Source organism: Haliaeetus albicilla, chromosome 28 (genome assembly GCF_947461875.1).
Source record: "Haliaeetus albicilla chromosome 28, bHalAlb1.1, whole genome shotgun sequence".
NCBI classification, from domain to species: Eukaryota; Metazoa; Chordata; class Aves; order Accipitriformes; family Accipitridae; genus Haliaeetus; species Haliaeetus albicilla.
Genome location: NC_091510.1, coordinates 217,102 through 243,120, shown reverse-complemented (window position 1 = coordinate 243,120; position 26,019 = coordinate 217,102). Strand labels below are relative to the sequence as shown.

The 26,019-nt window shown below is 40.5% G+C and overlaps 1 protein-coding gene across 2 annotated transcripts in view; it reads right to left on the bottom strand.

Moving 5' to 3' along the window:
• The window catches only part of GUCY2C (guanylate cyclase 2C), a 52,230-nt gene that overhangs the window by 1,237 nt on the left and 24,974 nt on the right, over window positions 1-26,019 (bottom strand). For both annotated transcript variants that reach the window (XM_069773292.1, XM_069773291.1), the window contains 16 exons: window positions 25,192-25,273; window positions 22,761-22,866; window positions 22,142-22,204; window positions 21,473-21,544; window positions 20,422-20,526; window positions 19,079-19,165; window positions 14,203-14,335; window positions 12,270-12,407; window positions 8,547-8,635; window positions 7,724-7,815; window positions 5,990-6,148; window positions 4,408-4,600; window positions 3,841-4,015; window positions 2,809-2,907; window positions 1,956-2,050; window positions 1,236-1,312 (listed from right to left, as the gene is read on the bottom strand). In XM_069773292.1, the coding sequence (XP_069629393.1) occupies window positions 1,236-1,312; window positions 1,956-2,050; window positions 2,809-2,907; window positions 3,841-4,015; window positions 4,408-4,600; window positions 5,990-6,148; window positions 7,724-7,815; window positions 8,547-8,635; window positions 12,270-12,407; window positions 14,203-14,335; window positions 19,079-19,165; window positions 20,422-20,526; window positions 21,473-21,544; window positions 22,142-22,204; window positions 22,761-22,866; window positions 25,192-25,273 (1,765 nt within the window). The remainder of the gene's footprint in view (window positions 1-1,235; window positions 1,313-1,955; window positions 2,051-2,808; window positions 2,908-3,840; window positions 4,016-4,407; window positions 4,601-5,989; window positions 6,149-7,723; window positions 7,816-8,546; window positions 8,636-12,269; window positions 12,408-14,202; window positions 14,336-19,078; window positions 19,166-20,421; window positions 20,527-21,472; window positions 21,545-22,141; window positions 22,205-22,760; window positions 22,867-25,191; window positions 25,274-26,019) is intronic.

The window sequence follows — 26,019 nt, the reverse complement described above, 5'->3', positions numbered from 1 at the left end:
AGTTCTGAGTTTACAAAAGAGATGTACCATAGAATTAGGCTTGGCAGTATTTCCTGCTTAGCCCAGAGACAAACACTTGGACTTCCCATTAAAAATAGGGAAGATCATAAGATTCTGTAGTAGATTAAAAGTTTGATTCTGTTTTGGTTTTGCAAATGTCCTGAGAAAACCTTTATCTTTCTCTTAGCCTCCTCTTTCCTCTTAGGTAATAGGAATAAACGGGCAGAAAATTTTATTTGTGCAATGGACACATTGTGTAAGATTCAAAACTTTCGCAGTAGGAGTAAGCTATAACATTTACTTATGCCTTTCACCATAAGGGATCCCAATGTATCCAGCAAACTACAATTTGCAATAGAATTGCTTCAAGTTGTACTGATACAGTCGTTTCAAAGCATATATCAGCAAATTCCCTCTTAGTAAAGAGTGACTGTAAACAGGAGTGTAGAGCAGAAAGTGAGGAACTTCCACATTTAGTGAGTTTGCAGGAAATTATGCAGTACTTGTATGCGAAATACACATGAAATAAATGCAGCCAGTTATACTGACTTCAGTTTTGCATAGTTTCTCAAAAACAACACTTCCGCTATTACTATGTTTTATTCAATACTAATGCAATATGATAGCTCAGTTCCAGGACATCAACCTCATATTTTTTTCCTGATAACTTATCTCTTATGTGTTAGAAAGTAAGATTTTGTTCAATTTTTAAAGACTTTATGCCTGTGCAATACTACAGTAACTTTGTCTGCCTCTTCTAGCCAAATACTGCTTGAAATCCTGCAAGTTTCATTCCTCCTACAAGTTCCCCTGCAGGAGCTCACAGGCATAACAAGGTATTACAGAGAGCTGCATATTCGGTTGCAGTTATCTTCTCACTGTACTGTCACACACAGGTGCCATTAGGACCAAAGTTTTGGGAATATTAATGTTTTTCATTTCTCCATCCATCTCTTGCACTTACCGCACCAGCAACTTGTCCTGTAAGTCTTACTTCCCTTCCAAGGAAATGAACCTGTTAAGCACTTTATATATACAAATAACCTTCAGCACACACAATAGTCCCATGTCATGAATATTTACACGTTTATATGCACATACACGATTAAGCCTATGACTACTGAAGGCAAGCTGAGTGGTATAACAAACCCACAAGTGCCAGGGAGGAACAGTGAAGGCTAAAGCACAAGCACTGGGAATTTATCTTCCCTTTTCACATATAAAGACCATCTTACACAGAAGGAGGTGTTGGGAGATTGTATTTCTTGTCCTCAGTACCCGTCAGCCAGTAGGTAATCTCTGTTCCTCTGCCCTAAATACATATGACAAAGAAGAGAAAGCACAATTTCAGGATTAGAATGCAATTTCCTGTAGTTAATTTACTTAAATAATACTCTATTGCACATTGCCATGTTTGTCTTTTCTTGTTTTCAGTAACTGATGCTCACAGCAAAGGATTAAAAATCAGATTGAGAAGAATAGTAACAGGGGAGATGCAGCTGCATGCCCGCTCCCTTGTTCCATGACCTGAGACACATGCCATAGGAGAAGTGATTTGTGCAGCCTGCCACCAGCTCCCAAGTACGGACATCTGCCAAGTGTCACAGACTGAAATAAATGGATTGGTAGATAGACAGATATTGGAGCATGAGCAAATTAACAATAGATTCAGCTTCCCTTCCATCAGACTCATTCACTCCACAAGTTTCTGTTACAAATGGTATGTTTCATTTATTCTCCACATCTTTATGTTGCTTTAATTTATGACTTGGGGAGCTCTTCATTGCCTGCATTGTTTTTATAGAAGAGTCTTCAACCACTAGAGACTGTGATACCAATTGATCTGTAACCCTTGTTCCCCAGCTATTAATCAAGTTGCGGGGTACTCTCAGCTATACAATACTTTTATACTACCCCTCTTCTCTGTGTTCATGCATGTGCATGGTAAAGGTTACCTTCAAGTACGTTTCTCCTCTCACTTCATACTGGAACTGGCAGTCTGTTCTTTTCAGGATATTAATAGTGGAACCACTTACATGAATCCTTAAAGCTTAAAAAAAAAAGAGACAATGAAAGCTCAGCCTGGAACTGTACCACATAATCCTATTAAGTATATGTGAAAACTAGTGCTATAGCAGAAGGTCTTCCAATTATTATCAACATGAATTCTGAGAGTCAAAGTAAATGAGAACCAGTTACACTGCTGTACAAAAAATCTGACCCCACTACATTGCATTGTATCTAGGGAGGAATAGCTGGTACAGCCGTTGATCTGAAATACAGGTGACCGTGGTATCTGTAGTATTTAGATGCCAAAAGGGAAAAGAATAATTGGGAGTGACCTATATAGAGAATAGTCATGTGAAGACACTGGGCAGAAGGAAGACAAACTGGCTTTAGCCAGAGTTCTGTAATGGTGAAGTTGAAGGCATAACTGCTTCAACTTAAAATATACTTAAAATTTACACAACAAAGCTGTAATACAATTCTAGGTTGAACTAAAATCTGCAGTTCATAGAGTAAAATTAAATTCCAGACCCATAAGTGTCATATCCTCTAGAGGAACTCAGCCAGCAATCTGGCCTAGGTACTCCCTGTTACCAGCACTGAAGCATGGAGAAGGAACAATTCTTTTTTGGCCAGCAGAACAGTGAAATAATTGGTAATCAAAACAAATAGGGCTCCTTCATCTTTAAAACTTCTGCAAGCTGGTAATAAATTGTTCTCAGCTGAAAACAGATACTTCGGTCACAAACTAACCAATAGCCTTTTGTCCTGTTACACTGACAGCTAAAATTAAATCCTTACGCAAGCCAGTGGATTCCATCCGTGAAGCTGTGTTCACCGTATCTCCAAACAAACAGTAACGAGGCATTTTTATTCCAACCACACCAGCCGCACATGGACCTAGCAATGGGATGCAGAGAATGAAAAAAGGTGGATTAAGAGACTATTCGTTTGGAAGGTGTCTCACTGTTGCAGAGCAGCGCAGTTGTCTGCTAGAGCTCTGCATTCCTCACCAATGGCAATACTCTGTACCTCACTTCCCAAAATATCTAGTGGTCTTCCCTTCCACTCCAAGCCAAGCATAGCTCTGTTAGTCTTGCATAATCCAATAAGAGCATAAAAGGGACATGGTACAGTTTTTTATATTGCAAAGTACAGTTACTAACTGTCTGTTTTGGAAGCAAGAGAAAAAGAGAATAAGCTTCATTATGGAGGGGTGCATAGCGGTGCCTCAAGTGGTTTCCCAGTGCCTCAGTCACTGTCACTGATATGTTCCTCCCCTGGCAGCTGGTGTTCAGGTGGTTGTTGAAACAAGTGGAAATAAAAAGATAAAATTTCCCAAAGTACTTGGGATTGTTGAGCTATCTGCAGTTCCCCTTTGATAAAAAGTATTTTTATGGATAAATTCAAACATTAATTCCCACATAGGCTTGACAGAACTTTTGCCTCCAAAAGCAAAATATACAGGCCTGCACTTTTTGGCTAGACAAGTATAGCTGGCCATGGCTGATCTCCACTTTGGTCAGGAAGGAGCGATCTGTGAAGGCTTATTTGATACAACTGGCTTAATCATACCAGGAACAATGGCAGGCACTCCTCCTAGCTACTGACTTAAGCTATGAATGAATGAGTATGGGCTATTTCACTACAGGGGAGCAAACCAGTGGCTTATTTACTTCTGTTGCTCTTCCTCCAGGTACATTGTTTTCAACCTGATTCTTCATGAGGAGAGCAGTTGCATGTGATGTACTACCAGATCTTCTATGGATGTCTATTCTGTTCAAAAACAAGGCAAAAACATTGTCATTGTTGTCATCTAGCACTACTGTGTACCAGAGTGAATTCCAATGCGAATCCAAACAGGCAGACCCGGCAGATGTCTCAGTTCAAAAGATCCCATGAAGCTGAGGATGTCCAGAGCCATCATGGAGATGTCTACTGCATGCCGGTTGCCATTTCTGTTTGGTAAACCGCTCACCACCATGTAAGCATCACCAATGGTCTCCACCTGTAGAAACAAAAGCAGAACTCACTACCTGCAGACATAGCAAATTACATATTTGGTTAAAAGCAGAAAGGTTTTTATCTGATCCTCTTTTTTATGATCAAACATTTCTTCCCTGGACAGCAGGATTGATTAGTTTAAGGTTGCTGACACCTTTTTGGTATATGAGTGTTCATAACCGTACCCAGCATTCCAGTTAATGAATCTGTGACCACCTAGTATAGAAAATTTGCTACAAGCAGGCACACTGAAAGCATGTTGAAATGAGGTCATCTTGACCTGTTTTTCTCTCTTTTGTCTTTGCTTAGAAGGCAGATTCCCAAGTCTACCACATCATCCAATTTGATTTGTGTGTCCCCTGGTTGTTCACTGAGCAAAAGTGTGGAGATAATCACCTTGTAAACATCATGATGGTCAAGAATGTGGTCAAAGTTCTTGTAGATATCATTCAGCATATCTACCACCTCCATAGGGGTGCTGTATTTGCACAGTGTGGTGAAGCCAACAATGTCACTGAAGTAGATAGTGACTTCTTCAAATAGCTCTGGCTCTACCAGGCCAGTCTCCTTCAAAGATTTTACTACTGGCCTGTGGAAATAGAGAAGGCAGGAAGACAGATGAGTGGTGTTTAATATTAAAGGTATTTTTTCATGCAACCCAACCACATCATTGCTTTCTGTGTAGGAAACATCAAATAGTTTGCAGAAAACTGCCACTGTAATCGCATTTTAGATGCTCATAATGCCTTTCAGCCAGGGACCTCAAAGCACTTACTAATGTTAATTAACGCGCTACAGCCTTACAAAATCCAAGTATGTTAATAGCCATAAGGAAACTGAGGCACAGACAACTGAGCTTTTTGGCTAAGATCAGAAATAGGGGTATTGACTCAAATTTAAAACTGAAATTCTGAAACTTCTGATATGTAGACCTACATTCTAGCCACACAATAAGTAAGAACAGACATATTTTTTCTGTTTCTCCAGCACAGAAGTAATTTCATCCTGATAATTACATCACCTCATCCTGATTTCAGATGAGATATCATAGTATGATAATTTTATGGAACAAAAATTCAATACCATGACAGTCACTATCTATTCAGAGGGACCTTAATTTTCTTGCATTTCTAAGTCCAGGAAAATATCTGTTCCTAGAGGAGATACTAGAAGAGAGTAACTGACAGAGACCCAGAAAATTATAGGTATTGCACAATGTTGTGTTCTATCTACAAGGAGACAATAATAGAGTGGTAGGAACAACAAAGAGTGGAAGGAAACATGGATTCCTTGTGGCACAGTCTACACAGCTAGATCATTTCAAATTTTCCTCAAAAACTGGATTGAACAGACACTTTTTTTTTTTAGATGAGTCATAAAATCAATACCCTGACTACTTAAATACCCTTGAAACTAGTAATGACTTACCAGGATAGTTTTACTATTCCAAATGATTGCAATACCAAAATTACTGGCATTACCGATATTATAATATCAATAATACTTGTCCTATACCATACTCTGAAGCATCCATCTGGCCCAGTCTGACCCAGTGTGGCCCAGCCCACTTCAGCTCCTCTGTTGCATTGCTACCAGCCTGAAGTTGGACTGCACTCCTGCTCTCCAGCTGGAGACACTCCTTCTACCTAGCGAGATGCTGGAGCAGAACAGAGCTCTGTGATGTGGGATCACTGTAGATCTATGTGTTCCCCAGAAGGCAGTGAAAAAGAGTTTTGTGATGGAAAATGGGATCCTGTGCTTGAAGAGAGGTGGAGGAAGATAACGGGTCCCAGTACCATCTTGGCATGAAACTCCACCATAGGGTGGAGACCTCAAGGACAGCTTCTTCTTTCCTCCCCAGCAGGATCAGATCAGAGGGGAAGGAAATGGAAGATTAATATTAATCCCAACCCCACTCACCAAGAATCACATGATATATGTAAATAAAATGTCAGTGAAAATCCTCCTGGCCAGTTACCTTGGAAGTAACATGAAATTAAGCCTGTCTGCTCTGTCTCGCTCTGCTTTGTATAGCTCTGTCCTTTCCTCCACCAGGTGCTCCAGGTTCCGGGAATACAGCTGTAGACGACGGATCAGGGTATCCATGTAGCTTTCATTGGTCTGGCCATGGTAGTTACTGGAAGTAACAGAAATACACAGGAGCCAGCAAGAAAGGTTGATGGAAGCACGTCATTGAGAGAGGCAAAAAAGAGGCAAAAAAGGAGCAACGGAAAACTTCTCCAGTGTTTGACTTCCATGTAGTTAGAATTCAAAGCGCCTCAGGCGCATCATTCTTTTTCTTGCTTGGAGGGCTTAGGTATATGAATTGAAAGTCTGTGATCCATGCTTGTCACTTAGAGCTGGTAAATCTTAAAGCACCCTTAAATCACCTAGCCCTGCTAATATTGTCAACATTCATTTGTAAAAAGTAATTGACAAGCTCAAATCCTGAGAGGAAGCTAAAGACAGTAGGTAGAAAATTGCATATAATGTTTAGATGGGCACTTCAGCTGGAAGGATTAAGATAATTTGGGGCTGCCTGTGTAGAAGACAGAACAATTCAATGGAACAATTAGCAGCCCATAGGCTAGTTTTGCTCACAAGATCCTGCAGACTCCAGCCTACTACCTCCTGGAAGCAGAATTATGGTAACATGAACCACTCATAACCCTTGTTTGTCTGGGCAGCCTGCACTTGCCAAAGCACCCTGAAAGTAAATGGGGCTGGGCTGACTGGAAGAGTCAGATTAGTATTGTACAACCACTCATACTTTAAACAAATCTTTATGTCAGGGATGCTCCATCTTAGACCCCCCGTAATGAGAACACCATGTTGCATGTGGCAAGAGGCAACCTCTTTGCTTTTGTAGGATGGAGGCTTAGGAGCTGAACCAGGACGTCTTTCTATTCAGCTGCAGTAAGATTATTCAATTGATACATTCACTTATGCATAATGCAGTTTTCCTTCTGCCCATATAACATGTAAAATGATGTGAGTACTGTTGGGGCTTGTTGATGAGGAGAGCTTTAAAAACTGGGGAGCAATTTCCCAAGAGAAATTATAAAAAGCTCACTGTTTGGACATCTAAATAATTAATTCAGACCAAACTCTGTAGGAACAATGCAGCATTTGCCAGGTGAAGCTCCTGTATAACCCCACAGGGTTCATCCAGCTATGGCCCTTTTTATCCCACAATTTTATACCAACAAAACCCTGTAATTAATACTTCTGGTGAGTTACAACCCCACACTTCTAGTCAGCTTAATTTGGGACCATCCAAACTCATTTATGGCCACAACCCAGTTCATCCAAACTTTCTAATCATCCTCCAAACATTTATGTGCATTCATTTCCTGAAACTTAGATGACATGAGTCACTATCCAACTCTTGACTAGAGACAGGGGGTGAATTACTTGAATGGTTTAAATCTCTAATTATCCAGCTTGCTACTTTCACAATGTACCAATTTGAGGTATGGTGATCATCTTACCCTCACTCAGCTAATACATGCATAGATGCTCATGTACACACATGTACATACACATACACACGGGCTTGCCTCCTTTTCTGCCAAAGAATAAGAGAGGTTCTAAGTGAAGACACCCAGTTTTTCCACTGACTAAATCATAATCAGCTTACACACTAAAATGAGCTTTCTAACACTTAGGAGGAGTTCGGAGCATCTTAAAAAACAGAGCCTCTGCTGCTCACCTGAATATTTTAGCCAGAGTACTCTCAATTTTCTTAAAGTCAGGCCTTTTCTCTGGATCTTCCTCCCAGCAGCTCTTCACTAGTGTATACACCTTCAAACAAAAATTTAAGGAAAGTCCACCTGAGTAATGGATATAGAAGAATAATGGTGCTAAACAGCACTAGTTTCTTAGGGAATTTCTGGTTACTCTTGACCGGCAACATATTAAAATGTGTGACTAACTCTTTTGAACCTATGGTTAGGACACTCATTGCAGGTATCTTAAACTTAACTCTGTGGTGACTAGTGACATGATCTTAACTTGAACTTGCAATACATAAATGAAAGGCAAGTAAATGGATCCAGCCTTGCAGTTAGTGCCAGATACAGTTATTGACGTGGAGGTAAATGCTGTGGTAATTATTTTTCCAGTGTCATGAGTTTGGGGTTTTTCTGAAACTGGTGATTCAGCCAAAAAGAATGGGATTCATTGCTGAATATGTGGATGTCTGCAATACATTTTCACCTAAGCAAGAAGCCTTAGGGGCTAGGTAATCAGTGGAGAGAGCTATATGTAAGGTATGATTCATTCCATCTTAAAGATAACTAAAATAGGTCAGAAGAGTTGTACCATATAAACGTTCATTTCTTTCCAGTGAAATAATTTTCATGCGTTTTATTTCATTTCACTGCTAACAACTGTAGAATACTGGTTTTTTTCCCATGAGGTTAGGGCATTTGGCATAAAATGTGCATAGCTTTCATCCTCCCATGATCATGGGCTCTAGTTTGGCCAGGACTTCCACCCTTCAGAGAAAATGGCTTAGTTAATTATTAGCTTACTTCCATCTGTCTTTCTCCCACTGTTTCCAAGGACAGGTCTGGTCGGAAAGGCTTCACTCCCTTGCCGCTCTCTACTCTGTAAAGTTTCTCTAACACAGGAAAAAGATGCAAAGTTTTAAACAAAAAAAACCATAAGAAGGACATTCCTTGCGGATAGTGTCCTAAGATGTTACGAGTTACTGTACAAATAGAAGCCTTGAAGACAGTTCCCTCATTTTGATGTGAATTTCAGCTTTGGAGCTTTTCTAAATATATGGCACAAGATCAAAACTGGCTGGCTTGGAGGCCCCTGAAAGCAAAATGAATGGGAATGTACATGAGTATTTATTGGTCACGGTAGACATGGTTATGGCATCTTCCCAAATGAACGTTAGGCATTATTAGTGTGCCTCTCAGCATGAAGTATAGTGAAATACAATGTGGAAAGCCCATTGCAACTTGATCAAAAGTGTGGAGACATACAACTCTCATCAGAGCGGTTCAAATCATCATGCAGATGCTCAGCTTCCTTAAAACTAGGCTATTAATGTATATGGTTTAAAAATATTGCATTTGTTAGCTCATTTATATTCTTATTCATGAAATCTGTTCTATGAATGTTTTTTGGATTCTGAACACATCAGAATGCAGGCTACATTTGCACAACTTGATTTAAGCAAAGTAAGTGAGAGCTAAAGCAAAAATCTCTCTCTTTGTCCTTCTCCTCCAGACGTCAAGAGTTCCAGAGGGAGGGAGTTAAAAAAGAAAAGCAATTTGTTACCTCTGGGGGAAGAAAGGGATCCATGAACAAGCATGAAACACATTTATTAATAATGTCTGATTATATTTGGGAGACAGTTTTACTGGAGGAAGCATATAATGAGCTGAGGAAGGTTTGTAATCGTGATGGTAGGTGCAAGTCTTGAGCAGCTAGGGCTGCCTAAGCATGCCCACTGTTCATGATCACCCTAAGAAGATAGAGTAGCTTCCAGCTTTGTGGTACAGAAATGACAGACTAGAGAAGGAGCAAGAGACTTGAGTCTCCCAAATGTTATGGAGTGGAGACACTGCTAAGAAGTCTTCTGGGGGCTGAGGGACAGAAGAATCTGTGTAAGTATCATGTATGCAAGAGGAATGTGTTGGATTTCCACGCTGCGCACACACCTTAGAGCAGAAGTAACAGCAACTATTAGCAACACTGCAATTAGCCAGTGGCAGAAAGTAGTGGAACAAGGAGGCAGCTTGAATTGAGTGTTAGTACGTGACAAGATTTCACAGTCTTGAGCAGTGAATAAGGTGTTTCTGCAGAAGAGTGGAGCAACCAGCTGGCCTAACAGCTGTCTCACAGAGAAGTCAGTGAAGAGGACTCTGACCTAGTTACTTCTCTACATTAGAAATCCAGTTCTGAAAGCCCATCATCTTTGTGGGACTTCTTTTCTCTCATTAGTAGCACCATTATTGTATATTAAGTTGATTGATGCATATTCGCAGGTTGAGAAGATTGGCTCACTGAATACCTGGAAGTTGAGTTTAGTTTTCCTAAATTGGTGGATGGAGGCTGGGTACAGGGGTTTTTAAACAACTCTCTTAAAATCTGAACATAGTCCTTGCTGCTGCCAATGAAGTCCTGGAGAAGTGGTTATATCAGTTGTCCTGAAGTATCAATATCATGTCTTCTAACTTGCAGAGATTAACTTCTGATAGCCTAGCCATTGAAAGACTTTCTGCAGGAGACTTAAAAACCAAATGAGTCTAACACACAACAGGGATATTTCTTTGCCCATTACCATTGACTCTAATTTGGTATTCTTTTCCCTCTTTTTATCTTAGCTATTTGTAAATTAATGGACACCCCAAGTTTGAGCTACTCTCTTCCAAAGTTAGATGATGCCACAAACAAAATTCAAAGTTGTTTGAATAAGTATGGTCCGCCCTCTTGCTTCCTCTTCTTGGCTAATGAATGAATCCAGACATTTAAATGAGGAGCCACTTCAGCAATACATAACAACACTCATTCCTTTCTGTTACATGAAAATTGATGAACTGCTGAAACTAGGCTGAACACATTTACTCAAACTGCATAATCAAAAACCAAGAACACCAAAAGCCATTAGATCAGCAACATATATATCTTAGACATCCAGTAATGCTTTTAAGGAAAAAGGTTTGGGGAGAAAACAATCTCTTCACTGAATGGAAAACTTAAAATTTCAACTGAAGTTTACAAAGCAGGTATTTTTTTAAGTTACACTGAACCCAGACGTACCAAACAGGCTTCAGGCCCTGTGAGTTTATTGCTGTCTTACTAAACATACTGATCTGTGTGAATATCTCCAGCAACAGCACCTGGCGGTGCTAAAAATTTCAGCTGGATGGATTAACCTAATGCTATTTGAAAGGGACGGTCCTTTTAAAATGACAAAATGCAGTGTTAAGAAACAGGTCAAAGTTAAAAAAAGGAACCAGGTTGTGACTATGACAGCCAGGGTCAAACACAGAGCAGTGAGGATGCCACCACATCTCAGAAGTGCCCAGAAACACTGTGTCTGAGGCCAATTAAATAACCAGTAACATAACACAGAAAAACTGTAACTACTCAACCAACAGTTAAATCCATAGTTTGCTATGGATTTGCTTTGCAAGTCAAAATGAGCAAGGAAGAGCATTGCTCTTTCCTTTCTCCATCTATTTTGGTAATATTTGTAAAATCCTTGCATTAATTAGGATTATGCCTGCCTCTTCCCAAGAAAAAGGAACAGGAAGACTTATTTTCTCTACCTTATCTTAAGCATGGAGTCCTGAAGGGTTTGCTTGAAGGGGAACAGGCATTTCTAATCTCTTTTAGGTCCACATTTATATTAAAGAGTTGGTGATGTGAAATACTGTGTTTCCCCAAATATGAACATAGATTTGCGATAATGTAGGATGATGAACATGCCCCAGAAGTTATTCTTTAATGTATCTCAGGAAAAGAGCTAGTAGGCTGTCCAGCTGCTGTGCTAGATGTTTTAACAAATGTGAGGCGGATCTATCAGAATGACTCAGAGGTAAAGGCAATGTCTAAACTTGTTGTTGGTAACTGTCACTAGGAAAATCCCAAACCCACACATGCTTTTATGTCAGTTCTAATATATAGTAATGCTTGGGATTGACTGGGCTGTTAGCCACTCAAAAACAATGTCACAAAATGCACAAAATAGGGTTTAATGGATGCACTACAGGAGGAGATGCCTTTTCTGACAGAAGTTAAATGACTAAAGTTAATTTTGAAAGGCTTGAATAACGTCTGAATTGCCAGTTTTTAAATGCCAACTGTTCTTGTGTCGTGCTGCTGAGTTTTTGTTGTTCTGTGTTGACGTTGCTGATTTATGAAGCCTAATGAGTGAATTATTATATGTTGTGCACCATTCATAATAGAAAAACCTCCGTGGCCTTTAAATGTTACAGTAAATCTGAACAGCATTGTATGACGTTAACTTCTGTAATGCTGTGGCCAAGGTGAGGAGGGAGAAGAAAGGGCAAGAAAACTCAATGCAAACTTTATTTACAGAAAGAATAAGGACACTTGCCCCCACAGTGAGATCCTTCAAAGAGGCTCTTCATTCATCACACAGCAAAAGAAGCAGCAGTTCAAGAAGCTATCAGAGACAGTGCCTTTCACAAAACCTGGAGAATGGGCCGGTTACAGCTACACCATCCCAAAAGGCCAGAAGGCTGCAATGGAGGAGAAATTCGTGGATTTACCTTTGTTGTCCCGGCAGTGCCCAGTGTAGAAGGTCTCCCTGCGTAGGATGATTTCTTGGGCAATGATCCCGTAGCTGTATACATCACCCTTCTGAGATACATCAGCATGACGGAGATGCTCAGGAGCTGTCCACAGGTCTGAAGATCCATATGACAATGAGGGATGAGGTAAAGGGGGAAGGGAAAGAAGTAATTGCAAAAGGGTGATCCTTCTCAGAGCATCCATTGTCTATAGTGATATTTCCTTTTACTATTTCCATCTCAAACCCAGAGCCCACTGGTACTGTTTATTTCCTGCTTTAGCATTTTTCTTGAAAAGCTGACATCAATACAGGTTAGATAAACCTCTGATGTGGTAGTTTTCAGTTGTCTGGGATTTGCTGACCTGAGGTGCTCACACCTCCAGAAAAGTTATGGTTATTGGCCATGAACTTGCTTTTCTTAGCTAGCTTTCATGGGCTTCTTAGAAATAGCCTATGCATCTGTATAAGACCAAGGAATGCCAGTGCTATAAAAAAAATCTGAGCCATAAATTATTGAGCTAGATGAATGGAGTTTGTTATAGAAGATGCCAGATGAGAAGACTCTAATATTTCCCAGCGGCCTTGATGTCATGAATCTATTGAAATAACTCTCAAGTGCTTTTGAGCCTGACATAATATTACCTGCTCATAACCACTTTCTTTCTACAGAAATTATTAATCTGTATTTCTAGTGCAACACGCACCATTGTACCTCAAAACCAGAACGCTGCCATGGTATGACAGTTTGTTATGACATGCTGGTGATGTGTCATAACAGTGACCTGCACACAGTGACCTTGAAGACAGTGTTATGATACCAGGCTGCACCATCTAGCCACAATGAACCTGTAGATCTCTTGTGAAACAGTAAGTTTTCTTCAAGGAAGGAAATCTAGTAACCAGAAATTTTGAGGCTGCTTGTGAGCAATGAAAGAAGATAAATACATTACAATGTCATAATAATATAAATTTAAATATGAGATTTGTAAAATGAAGAATGAATAGAGCATTTACATTCAGTGCACTTTTCTTACTCTTTTTTTATGTTCTCATTGCTAGTCTTGAACGTGTTTGTGTCTGAATGTAAAAATTTTCTCTCAACCCAGTTGCAAACACATTTTCTTCCCAGATCATATACTGCAGTTATGGCACAGTGCTGTGCTTACTATACCCCAAACTCTACTATACAGTTTCAGATGACATAATTTCAGATGGGCTCATCTTTTCATTCAAGATCAAGTAAGAAGGAAAAGATGAGTAGAAAGGAGTGCTCTATTTCACAGAAATGTCCTATGAATATGAGATGAACAGAAAATGTAGAGAAAAGCTGTTAAAATTATTCCAATCTGATTGAGCACAATTTGCTAGATTCCTACCTAAGGAATGAAAAACATTAAGGTTATCATTGCATATCATATACAGATTTTTTTAAGGATGATCAGAGTCACAAGTGTTAATGTTTAAATTAAATCACAGAGCACTGTGGTAACACATGCATCTGATCAGTGACAAGATCATGTGGTACTTAACTCCTTTTTTTCTTCACACAAGTTCAGCTTTACTGCTGAAGAGAGCTATTTGCATGAAGGCCTTGGATGCTGAAAATGTTTCTTGCATATCAGCCACATGTGAAATCTGTTTTCTAAACTGTAACTTGAAAATACATCTTTCCTTTCCTTCTCACCTACACTGCCTGATTTCTTTCTCTACCTCTAATAATTGTCTTTCATTGTGTTATTTAAGTGAAGACAGTGTTTTCAGATATCATTTGACTGCTACATGAAACAAAATCATATTGTATGTTTTGTACTGTGTACAAGATGTAATTAGGTCCAGCTGGACTATGAATATAAGAAAATTCCATTGGATTGTAAACCATGAAGGAGAGTCCAACTGGGTACTGTTTTTACCTTTCCTTGGAGGCAGAATTGAATTACAGCCAAAATCAGTGATCTTCACTACCATGCGGTTGTCTACCACACAGTTTGTGGATTTGAGTCGACCATGGACTTCAGTTTTGCTTGAGTGCAGGTAAGACATCCCCTGTGGTTGATAATAAAAGAGGAGGAAAGCAGGACGACATGTGAGACACTCAGCTGTTACCAGATTCAACAAGAATGTAAAGTATTAGTGTAATATCTGTCCAAGTAATTAAATGGCCTTCATCAGCAATGGATATGCATAAATCACAGTTCCCTGTCATGGAGGGAAACAAATATTATTTTACAGAGGAGACTTCCAAGATTACAGGAACAGTCAATGTTAAGAAACAAGGAGATGGATCATGTTGTGGAAGACTATCCTTCCTCTTAGTTAACAGAAGTCTGACATAGCAGCTTGGGTTTTGATAAGATTAGAACACAAGAAATTAGAAAAATTTATTGCCGCCCGCAGAAGTTTTGATTTCACTTGCAATAAATGCTTTCTTGGTAAATTTGTACAGATTTCTTGGAATGTCATGCAAAAAAAGTTCTTCCAACTACATGTTCATCCAATGGACACCATAGGTGTGAGGAATTGTTCTTTTTATCTGTATTGTCTTTGAAGATTACCATACACAAGAGACTTCATGCAGAAACATTGCAGCAGAACCTCTTCAGCAAAGCAGATGGCTAAAGAGGGGTCTAATGCACTAAGGCTTATATAGAATCATAGAATTGTCTGGGTTGGAAGGGACCTTTAAAGGTCATCTAGTTCAACGCCACCTGCAATGAGCAGTGGCATCTAAGGCAGGGGATCAGATTAGACAACCATAAAGGTCTCTTCTGACTGGACTGATTATGGTTTTCTCTGTACTAGTCAATACATATCAGCTATCCATGAGCTAAACTCGGAAGTGGGCACCATGAGGACTGGCAGATGCAGTTTCAGCTATATTTTTCCTGAGATTCAGACTCGGCTCACAACACACACAGGCATACAAGGGTGTGTAGTTTGCCTGTTTTTACTGATAACCTCTGAATTTATCTCATTTAGTCTAAGACACTCAAATACAGTGCAATACATGAGAAGGGGCCAGCACTGAGGCATAGCAGGAAAAGGACATCAGTAAGTGGGTGTAAACCGAAGAAGGGAGTAGGTATGCTAATTTGCACTCTCTTGCTACTATTTATTCTGTTTCCTCTCTCTCTTCTGAACTAATTAAGCTCACACCTGCTTATAGCCTACTGCTTGTTGTTTTTCTTCCTATAGTCCTCTTTCCTGTAGTTCAGTATATGAAGCACAATCTATATTCTGAGTGGTCTTCCACTTAAACTCCTACACGTATAGCTCATCCTCTTGTATGATAACTGGTAGCTAGATAGACTTTAATCAGGGTTACCTAGCTCATGTGGTCATGAATACACAGTATGACATGCTGGGTTTTCTCTCCAAATACTGGATACCTGTAATTGGGAATGGATCAGCAAATGCTGCAAGAGATCATTGAGACATGAGCTGAGTTTTGGGCACAGTAGATGTATGTCTAAGATACAAGCAGCCTTCAAGAGATGCAGTCCCTGGAGAATGTTGTTGGACTGGTTAGCCTGGACCTATCTAGATCATGCCAAAATTTACAGAGGCTGTGTGCACACTATATCCAAGGAACACATTTCTTGATTAAGCAGCTTTTATCATGCAGCCCTGATGACACTATCCAGGATGTTTTGCCTGCTTTAGGTCCTATTTCCTCCAGCTGTGCCTTCTTCCAGCTCCTGCTTTCATCAGCCAGGAAATATACCCATTGCTACAGCAGAATTCCCAATCAGTTTCAGCATCAAATGGCAGGCAAAGGTAATTTTGATTTCCTTATACCAGGGCTTTCTTCTTAACAGTTTCTGAAGGCAGAAGTCTTATACATGTGCCTGATAAAGTTTTCCTCTTTCCTTCCAACTACCCTATGCACCTACCTGCAAACACAGAGCCTATTAAGAACCCACAATGTGGTTCTCAAAATTTATAACAACTTCCAGTGCAGTACTCCTAAATCCTTGAGGCACTCTTGTAACCTCTGCTCTGAAGCTTTAGTTCTGACTGAGAACCCTTTTCCTGACACAATGCAGGAATATTACAATCCCTTGCACAATATCCTGCAGCAGCCCCTTATTTAATAAATAGTGTTGCAACAACAGTGTGTGCACTAATAACTGCAAGGCTTGATTACTGCAATTCCTTCTTAGCAGACCTTTAATCAGAGCTCTTTGGTCACATGTAGCCAAATCCATGTACCTACAGGTGGTGCCATCAGACTTAGAGACAGCAAAGATAGCAAAAAAAAGGGGGAAAAAAAAAAAAGTAAATGGAGCCATTTTAGGGCTTCTCCTTTGCCTACACCACCTCCTCTAGTGGACTAAGGGCTGCTCTAGGAATAGTCTAGCTGTACCAGGGAATAGAAAGTATTCAATCTCTGTTCAGAAACACTGATGCAGCGGCTTCTGTGCGAGATGAAGAGCAGGCAAAGCATGAGGACTGTCTGGGCAACGGTAAAAGCAGGTTGTAGGAAAGTGGTGGCGTGGAGAGGCAGAAGCATATCAAAAGGAAGGCAAAGGAACTGCAGGAGCCAGTCACACGGATTTTAACAGCCTGGCGAGCTGGGGCTGGTCTTGAAAAGGGCAGATGCTGGAATGAGAGGAACTGGAGCTGAAGGGCTATGAAATGACTCATGTAAAGCAAGAAGCCCATCAAGTAAAAATAGACAGGGTGCCTGGAGGTTGGGAAGCTGTGGTTTGGGAAAAGCCAGAAAAGAAATTAATGGAAACGTCTAGGTCCCAGAGGCTTCACCACAGCATCAGGCCAAGGAATAGGAGAGGCTGGCAGATCATCCAAATGACAGTAAGTTTCCTGATATTCGTAGGTACATACAAGTTTTCAGGAAGATTTTGTGAACCATCTCTACTAACATGGCTAATAATGTGCAGGAGTCATTCCACAGAACAGATGTGGTGCGCCGCCCATCCTCAGACTCCATGTCCCATCCCCATTACCAATGGTGCAGTGAACGACAGGTTGTGAAGTCCCAGTGTAGTCACTGGGCATTTTGTCACTTCCTTCAGAAGGACTGGGATTTCTCTCTCCTTCTCGTAAACAGAGATAGTACTAATCCCTATTTTCTTAGGAAACATCTGAAGGTGAACTGCAAAGGCTTAAAAAATACCTTGGTTTTTGATATGCTATAAGGAGGAAGGGAAACTCTGTTGCTGCTATTTAAAATGAAACTTAATGCTGAACATTAACTGAACTTGAAAGTCATTAACAAGGCCAACAAACTGTGACAATGTGGATTAAGGGGGCTTTAATAAAGAGCAAGATTTTCAGTATCTCTTTAGAACAGACACAGTGGAGTCGTTCATCGTGGAGACCAAATCTGAACTGATGCATGTAGGGAAATGGGAGGACTGTCCAAGTACAAACCAACAATAGGAAGAGGAGAGCAGCTGATCACTAGAAAAAAGGCAGAGGTAATTCTCTATGTTACCTGCAGAGGTATAATGAATTATTATACCTGTGAATTATAAAGGTTCCTTAACTACCAGCTAAGCAGATACAAGTCTCTAATGTAGAATAGAATTTCCTTTACCTTTCATACTGAGTCCTCCTACCACAAGGACCTAAAACGTAAAGATCTGTTGAAAGCTACTGAAAGCGAGTCTTGGTGTCTGTACAGGATTAATGTCTTCCCTCTCGAACTGCCTGAAATGGATAGCTCTAGTTTCTGGTTTCTCACTCTAGTGAGTGAGAAGATCAGGATGCAAAATAAACAGTTTGTTTAGAAAAAGTTTATCCTGTCTCTGGATCCAAACTGGAATAATTTCATCATTTTGAAAAACCACATTTTTCCTTTATATGCCTTACCTGAGGCCAAAGAGCAGTGTGTTTTGCAGGTCTTGTGACTGCACAGGCCCTACTTACTAATCACAGCCACTGGTCAACAGATTGTAACACTCTCACCTTTGGGTCTGAAATGGTGTCGGCTGGGATAGAGTTAATTTTCTTTCTAGTAGCTGGTATAGTGCTATGTTTTGGATTCAGTATGAGAAGAATGTTGATAACACACTGATGTTTTCCGTTTTTGCTAAGTAGTGTTTAGACTAAATCAAGGATTTTTCAGCTTCTCATGCCCAGCCAACAAGAAGGCTGCAGGGGCACAAGAAGTTGGGAGGGGACACAGCCAGGACAGCTGACAGAGAGTGGCCAAAGGGGTATTCCATACCATGTGACATCATGCCCAGTATATAAACTGGGGGGAGTTGGCCTGGGGGGATCGCTGCTTTGGAACTAACTGGGCATCGGTCAGCAAATGGTGAGCAATTGCATTGTGCATCACCTGTTTTGTATGTTCCAATCCTTTTATTATTATTAGTGTCATTTTATTATTGTTACTATTATCATTATTAGTTTCTTCCTTTCTGTTCTGTTAAACTGTCCTTATCTCAACCTATGAGTTTTACCTTTTTTTTCCCGATTCTCTCCCCCATCCCACTGAGGGGGGGGAAGTGAGTGAGTGGCTGCATGGTACTTAGTTGCTGGCTGGGGTTAAACCACAAGAGGGTCACATTTCTTTGGGGCATATTTTATTTGTTTATTTATAAAGAACCCAAAGCCAGCTCTGGCTCCCATTTCCCCCTTCAGTTTGAGAGCCACTGGTTCCTCCTGCCCCGTATACCTATCCCCAGAGGAGGAAAGAGTGGAAAGGCATACATCCTCTAGCAAGGAAAGGAGAAAACCCTGAGAGCTTCACTTCTCCAGAGGATCTGTTTGGCAAGACAGAAAGGTTGATTAACAGTGCACTGTCAGCAGCCCGCTTACCTTGGCAATATCGTACATGATGGAGATTTTAAATTCCCAGTCCATGAATGTGCCATCAGGGTAGGAGATTTTATCATTTAAAACATCCTGTGAAGAGAAGAAAAGAGTAGTTTTAAACTGCATTGGGAAAAAGGAGAGGATGAGATACTCATATTTAAATCACATAGCCTTTCAACCAGAGACTGAAAGAGGTAGCCCTTCATTTTTTATGGGGAGTACGTGCACTAGAGCAGGAGTTGACTCAGAAAACAGGGAATATGAAATATATTTTAGGTTTACACAGAGCTAGAAAATTGAGGACTCCAGAAAAGAGTTTTCTGTGTAATTAAAGGTAAATAGTGAATTTTCTTTTAAAGCTGGGTCTTTAATAAAGCAAAATAGCTGAGACAGAAATGGGCAAGGTGTGCAAGAGGAAGGGAAAGGAATTCCTATGGTTTGTGCTCACAGTCCATTTCCTACCAATTTACTCATGACCTTATAAGTTCAAACTAGGCTGTTCCTTTATCTTAAAGTGCCAGTCATTTACAGTTCCTCCAGCCACTACGATTTCCATTGCTAAAAGTAAACCTCCATGAGTGTGCCAGTTTACAAGAAAAGAACTAGAGATAGAGCTGTTATTTTGCTGCCTTGCTGTGAGTTTGTTCCAGAGACTACTGCTACTGATGAGAGTCTTTCTATGAACTCAGAATCAGAGACCATGTGTGCCCACAGAAGAGCTGATGCCACCATTACTTCATGATCAGTGCTGAAATAATATTGGTAGTAATAAATGGTAAGTCTTTCCATAACACTTGCCAGGCATCAATTTATCATTTCTTTTTATAAACAGAAATGAAAGGTTGTTGTCCCTTACAGCACAGGATTTGCCATATTCCAGCCTCAAACTGTTTGTCCCCTATTCATATGGAATATATCCTTTTCTCTATTCTTTCACACTCTGGGGGCACTATGGGGTCAACAAGGGCATCAGCAGAGACAACAGCTACAGCCTGGAAAATAAAGAACAAGTTATATCCTATATGCTCCCAATAGGGGACACAATACAAATACTGGCTGTTGCCTGGGCAGAGCTCTGCCTGTACTTTTCCTCGCTTGCACCTCACCTTATCCTCTGGCTGCTGAGAACCATCAAAGTGATGGCAGCTGCAGCAGCACCTGGGGAAGGCTGGAGAGAACCGAGCAAGGGAGAGGGAACTTGAGTCAGAAATCTGCCACCGCTTGCTCCATCCATGGCTGCAGCATCAAGGCCGCAGCATCAAGGCCAGAGACAGAGATGTGGATTTTTTTTCTTAGTTTGAAATTTGATAATTTGGGGGTGGAAGGAGAGCTCCAAAATTCTTTACCCGCAGAGAACCTCTTTCGCAGTACTCAATCACCCCAAAGATCATGGTGTCTATCTTCACAGTGCCATAGAACTTGGTCAGGTTGTAATAATCAATCTGCAGGAGCTAGAGCAGAAACGTTGCATCTATTTTTAAAAGCAATCATTGTTAGCACAGAAACACAGGTCAAGGATACTTGTGTGATGTGACTTTTTATCTCAGGCCCTGATAAGATGTATGAGTTTCCTTTAAACCAGTGTGTACTAAGGCACTGAGTGAAGTGCTTGAAGACATTTGTCATTCCAGAGCCTTCTGGATTAGGGAGATAAGAGTAGCTGCTGTTGGATACTGCAAATTAATTCCAGAGCCCACTATAGTCTCCATTATTGCCTTTCTACTCAAACCTCCCAGTTGACCAGAATAGCCATTATGACTGACAGAATTTTGTGAATCAGTCAGTAAATGAGCAAGTAATAAAAATTTAATGATTCTGCATGATATTATGGACTTTGTCCATTTATATAGACAACTGTAGTTTACTTTGAGGTATTTTTAGAGCTTATTGAATTTGCAGTATAGCTGTGTTGTGTAAAAAGGAAAACCATTCAGAAAAGATGCAGTACTGCAGCCAAATTCATTTGTCATGTTGGAAGAGTCTGTATGCACAAGTCAGCAGACAGTTACTTATATTTAAAGAGCTGCATTTGGCATTCAATAATAAGATTTAACTACAACATTCTGCTACTAATGAATTAGCATGATATGAGCAAAAAGAGTGCATTGCCTTTTAGCATCAGCTATAAAAATGTGTTTAGCAAGGCCATATGACAGAGCATGAATTACTTAATTCATCCTCAGCTTCACTGTAATATAATTCAGACTCTGAACTGGTGATGAGATCACACACACAAAGAGAAAGTTCAGCAAGCAATATCCTTTGAGGAACTCATTACCCATCCACCTCACAAACATGCACAAGCAATGGCTGTTGGAGTTGACAGTGGAAAGCAATGACTTCACTCATAGGCTCCATCCCACCCTGCAGCGTCCAGTTGCTACATGCAACAGTTACCTTGTTCAGTTCTATTTTTTGCTTCTCTGAGAAATTACCATCGTTGTGTTTGAGATCCTTTAGGATCACTACCTGAAGAAAAAATAACAGTGGGTAAAAAAACATAGGCTTAGTACAACAGCAATTCATCTTTCTTTTCCAAGAAATGTCCATACAGAGAAATACTTCAGAAACACCTGTCTACTGCTTAGCTGTTGGAGTATCAGTTAATCAGCTAATAAGTAACGGAGTTATATTTCCTTCAAAAGATTTACCAGGTAGATAGGAACTATTTAGAACTGTCAATGATGCAAATTTTAACTCAACGTGAATATATCTCAGTCAGGCAGATAGCTCTACTTAATGTACAAGAATTGCCATGTAAATGGCCTGTCCTCCATTAATCCCTTTATCTCCTTGGTACCAAAATGTATCAAATTTCGGGTCCCTCTGTTTCTGCTTCCGCATTTCTGGACTAGGCTAGGCGTTCATGGAGTCGAATATTTTGCCTCCTGTCAGTAAGCAAAATGCAAAGCACCTGATATGGAATAAATGGCTTATTCCTTCCATAAGATCAAGCCATTTTGCAAGGTTGGGAGAGGTGGAATTGTCTCTGGAGAGGAACAATCTCCTCCCAGAAAGAGCCCTCCTAAGCCAAGGAAGGGAGTGTGGACACTGCAGGCAGGTTACCTTCTTGTCATATTTGCCTTGGCGCAGTCTCTGGGTGGTGTCACGTCTCTTATCTTCATCGATCTGAGAACAAAGAACAATAATCAACTTGCAATTGTCACCTACTCCCCATTTGGCAGGTCCAGAGAGATAAGTAATGTCAGTGTGTGCCACACAGAGAAGCATAAGTCTCTCTCTCTAGGGAGTGCCACTGCATGCCACAGAAAGTGCCAGACATCCATGCCGCTCCCACAGCTGCCGTGGCCTCCACCTGCTGCTTTCATGTTCTTGAGGATTAGAGAGGCATAACAAAGCACAGGGATATTATTTGTAACAGTGGTGGTGTGGAAGAGACTGGAAATCAATACCTAGCCCATTCCCCCATCACAAAATGAGCTTGACTGTTGGGAAACAGATATATTCTATTAGGGAGTAATAGATGGAGAATAATCTCTTTTTTCCCTCAATACACCAAGTGAGGGTTAAAAAAAAATTAAAAAAGAAATAATTTTGACAGATCCTAGTTCTACCAGAGCCATAGCCTGAATTGCACTCGGAGCATGCCAACACCCCAGCATTGATGGATGGTCTTTAGAAGACAGAATCCAAGACCTAGATTCAGGTATCATGCTTCTCTTACCTTCAAACTAACATGACTTGTCTCACTGGTCTCCAGAGGCAAGATTTGCTCAGGCGGTATATGGGACCATTTCTTCCACCGACGCTCATTATCTCTCCTGTACTTCCTGCAAAAGAAGTGAACTCATTCAGAACATCCTCCCAGTGAACCGAAACCCACAACAGGAGATTAGGACAGGGAAGCTTCCAGTGTGAGGGTGACACAAGGATGGAGTGTCAGGTGGGCAAGGCTTGAGCACAAGCCCTGTGGCTGTTGTACAGTTTCCCAGTTTGAGGCTGCTCTAATTCCTCTAGCTTTGGGAAAGCCTAAATTCTCATTCAATTCCATAGACGTAGCAGAACAACAGAACAGATTTAGCAGAACAACTGCTAGGCAATTGCCAGTGTCTCAAGGGAGGTCAGAACAATTTAAAGCACACAGGGCTGTCTGGATTTTATATAGTCTTCTCCTCTGTGTTATTGAATGTACTCTGAAGTGAGGTCTCACAAACAAATGCAACCCAAAGGAAGTCCTGGCATGAACGCTGGATGGTAAAAGCTGGTGTGAATACAATACGAGAAGAGGTAGCAAGAGTATTGAGATGAGATGCCTTTTTGTGCATGTCCCTTGTATTCTGCACATTTTGTAAAAATGAGGGAAGAAGAGCCCTCTCCCTCAGGGGAGAAGGAAACTGCTGCCTCCCTTGCAGAATTTCAGAGCAGACTCTGTCTTCTCTTAGAGAAAAGCTGCAAGAAGACTAGCACTTATCAAACTACCCACTTAGCCATGCAAGTCCTTCCTCTATTAAAAAAAACACAGGACTGACTGGAGGGACTGCAGGGGAATCCCAACACCCTGATGACTGCTGGCAAATGCTCCAAATGGGACAACCCATGGTATTGGCTAATAATACAAATATTCCCTTTTCCAACATATTTTAGCTCATACATGTATAAGAAAAGGGAGTTCTTGTGGCAAGAACTGTTTTTCTCAGTTCAGTCTCGTAAGCTGTATCACCAGGATGTACTGCAATTGAAACTGGTATCAGCTGGTGATTAAGTACATATCAAACTGAGTGAAAATCTACTAGGTCTAATATTTAGTTATGTGTTTTTCAGGACTTCGGTTGTTTACTTAGCAGTCAGAACTACACAGGGAGGTGTGGGATAGTTCAAGTGTCCTAGAAACTTGAGAGATTAAGAAGGAATAATGAGGCATTTTGTTCATTTTCATAGCTCAGTCTCTATTCTCCTTTGCTTGTTAGGGAACACTCTTCAGTAGCAATTGTAGTTGAGAAGTTTGCCATTATTTCAACACTAAAAGGGCAAGCTTTATTCTAAAAAATCCTCAGGCATCTATTCTATATTTGATGCTTGGGAATATTACAGTGATATGTATACAATAATAATCTAATCATCTAAACAGAATCTTTAGATTTTATGCATCTGCAAATATGGAAGAGTACAGAACATTTTACAAGTCCAAACTGTCTCCAGACAGATTTTTATCAATTTTCGTAGCCATTACAAACTTTACATGTCTGTTTATACGTTAGTGCTTAGATGTGGCAATGATTAGCTCTTCCATTTGCTGAGTACAACTGGATGTGTAAGAGTTGTATACCTTCATCTTTGATTTTTCCCTTGTGAAAAGCTTTAGTTAGCAAGGCAGACTGGTCCACTCAGAATAAGAGACTGAGTAGTATCTGTTTGTAATCAAGTTTTCTTAAGACCTGATTTTCTCACTTTTTCTGAAGTTCTCGGATATATAGCAAAGAGGGATGCTGAGCTACTGAAAACAGATGCACAGTAAAGACAATTTTTTTAAATATGAAAGAAAATCATATATTTTGGAAATGGGGTGGCATTTCTTCCAGCAAATGAGATGTCACTGATTTCTCCTTTTTCTATCACGATAAAGCTGAACTGTGTGTGAAATTCTAGCTGTTAGAAAAGTCGGTATGTGAGGATTTGGACTGAGTCGGGGGAAACTGAAAGACAGGATGGATCCATGCAATGAAAACACCAAAACCTCATGGTGTTTCGATTCCTACAGTGACTCAAGACAAATACCTCCTTCTAGATTGAACTTTTATGTCACTGATAGGTTAAAGAAACATAAGTGAACCCTAAGTAAGGTAAGGATGGGCAGTAAGTGGAAAAAGTCTGAAGATTGTTCTGAAATGTATGTTTCTGAGTATGTACAGGAATCAGAGCTTTTTAGCAGATGCAAAAAACTTCGAGCTTTGCTGCATCTTCTGCCTTGATTATTAACCTGACATAACAACGCCATGGATGCAAACACTACTTGGCATACCCTAAAGAGTTCATACTGAGGGCAATCACCCAGGTATGTAAGGTAAGCTAATGAATGGCTCTTCAGCAGAGATCAAAGGCATTGCCCTAAGAGGAAAACTGTTCAAGGACAAACAGAGGGCCAAAGGGGTTGGTACCTTAGAATCATCAAAGAGATGATCAGAACCAGAATCACAATTCCCGTGAGTGTAAAGACAGCAATGGTCAAGATGTGTGGGCCTGCGGAGAAGAAAAATTGAAAAATAAACAACTTGACAAAGGACACTGAAAAACAATACTATATTTAAGAAATTACCCTCACCCACACATGTGCAAGTCACAGTGGCTGAGCAGGGATATTCTTTGGTCACATCCAAATTGACAGGCTATGGTAAAGTCCGGCACTGCCTAGAGATGACATATGCCTGCCTCTTTCACTGCGGGATGAAGCATGACCCGGAGCAGTGCAGTCTTACATCCCCACCTGAGGCATGGGCACTCTGTAGGGACACCCAGGTGGGAGGTGCATTAAACAGCACTAAATCTCACATCAGTTCAGCCGCAGAGTTTCCAGGAGTTCTCCTCTTTAAAAACAAACTGGGATAGTCCAGGAATAAAGCTGACTTTTCTTAGTAATGACATTTTAAAAAATGAAGCAGCCAAATTTCTCCTTTCAGTAACTACTTAAGATAGTGGAGGCAAATCTTGGGTACAATTCTTTGTGGGATAGGGATGTAGATGGGGTAACCAGTTGACCATTTGAAATCACAGTCACTAGCAGGCAAGAAACATTGTTTTCCCCCAGCATACCCAGGGCTTAATGCAAAATGGGCTCTTCATTGACTTCTTTGGATAAGGCTTTCTCTGAACTGAGGAACAAAGGTTTGGTCCCTATGTTTTTTACCATTAAACACAATACTCACTGATGACTTTCTGATTCAGGCTTTATAACCTATGTCTTTTCCTTTCCACGTCTGCTGGATACC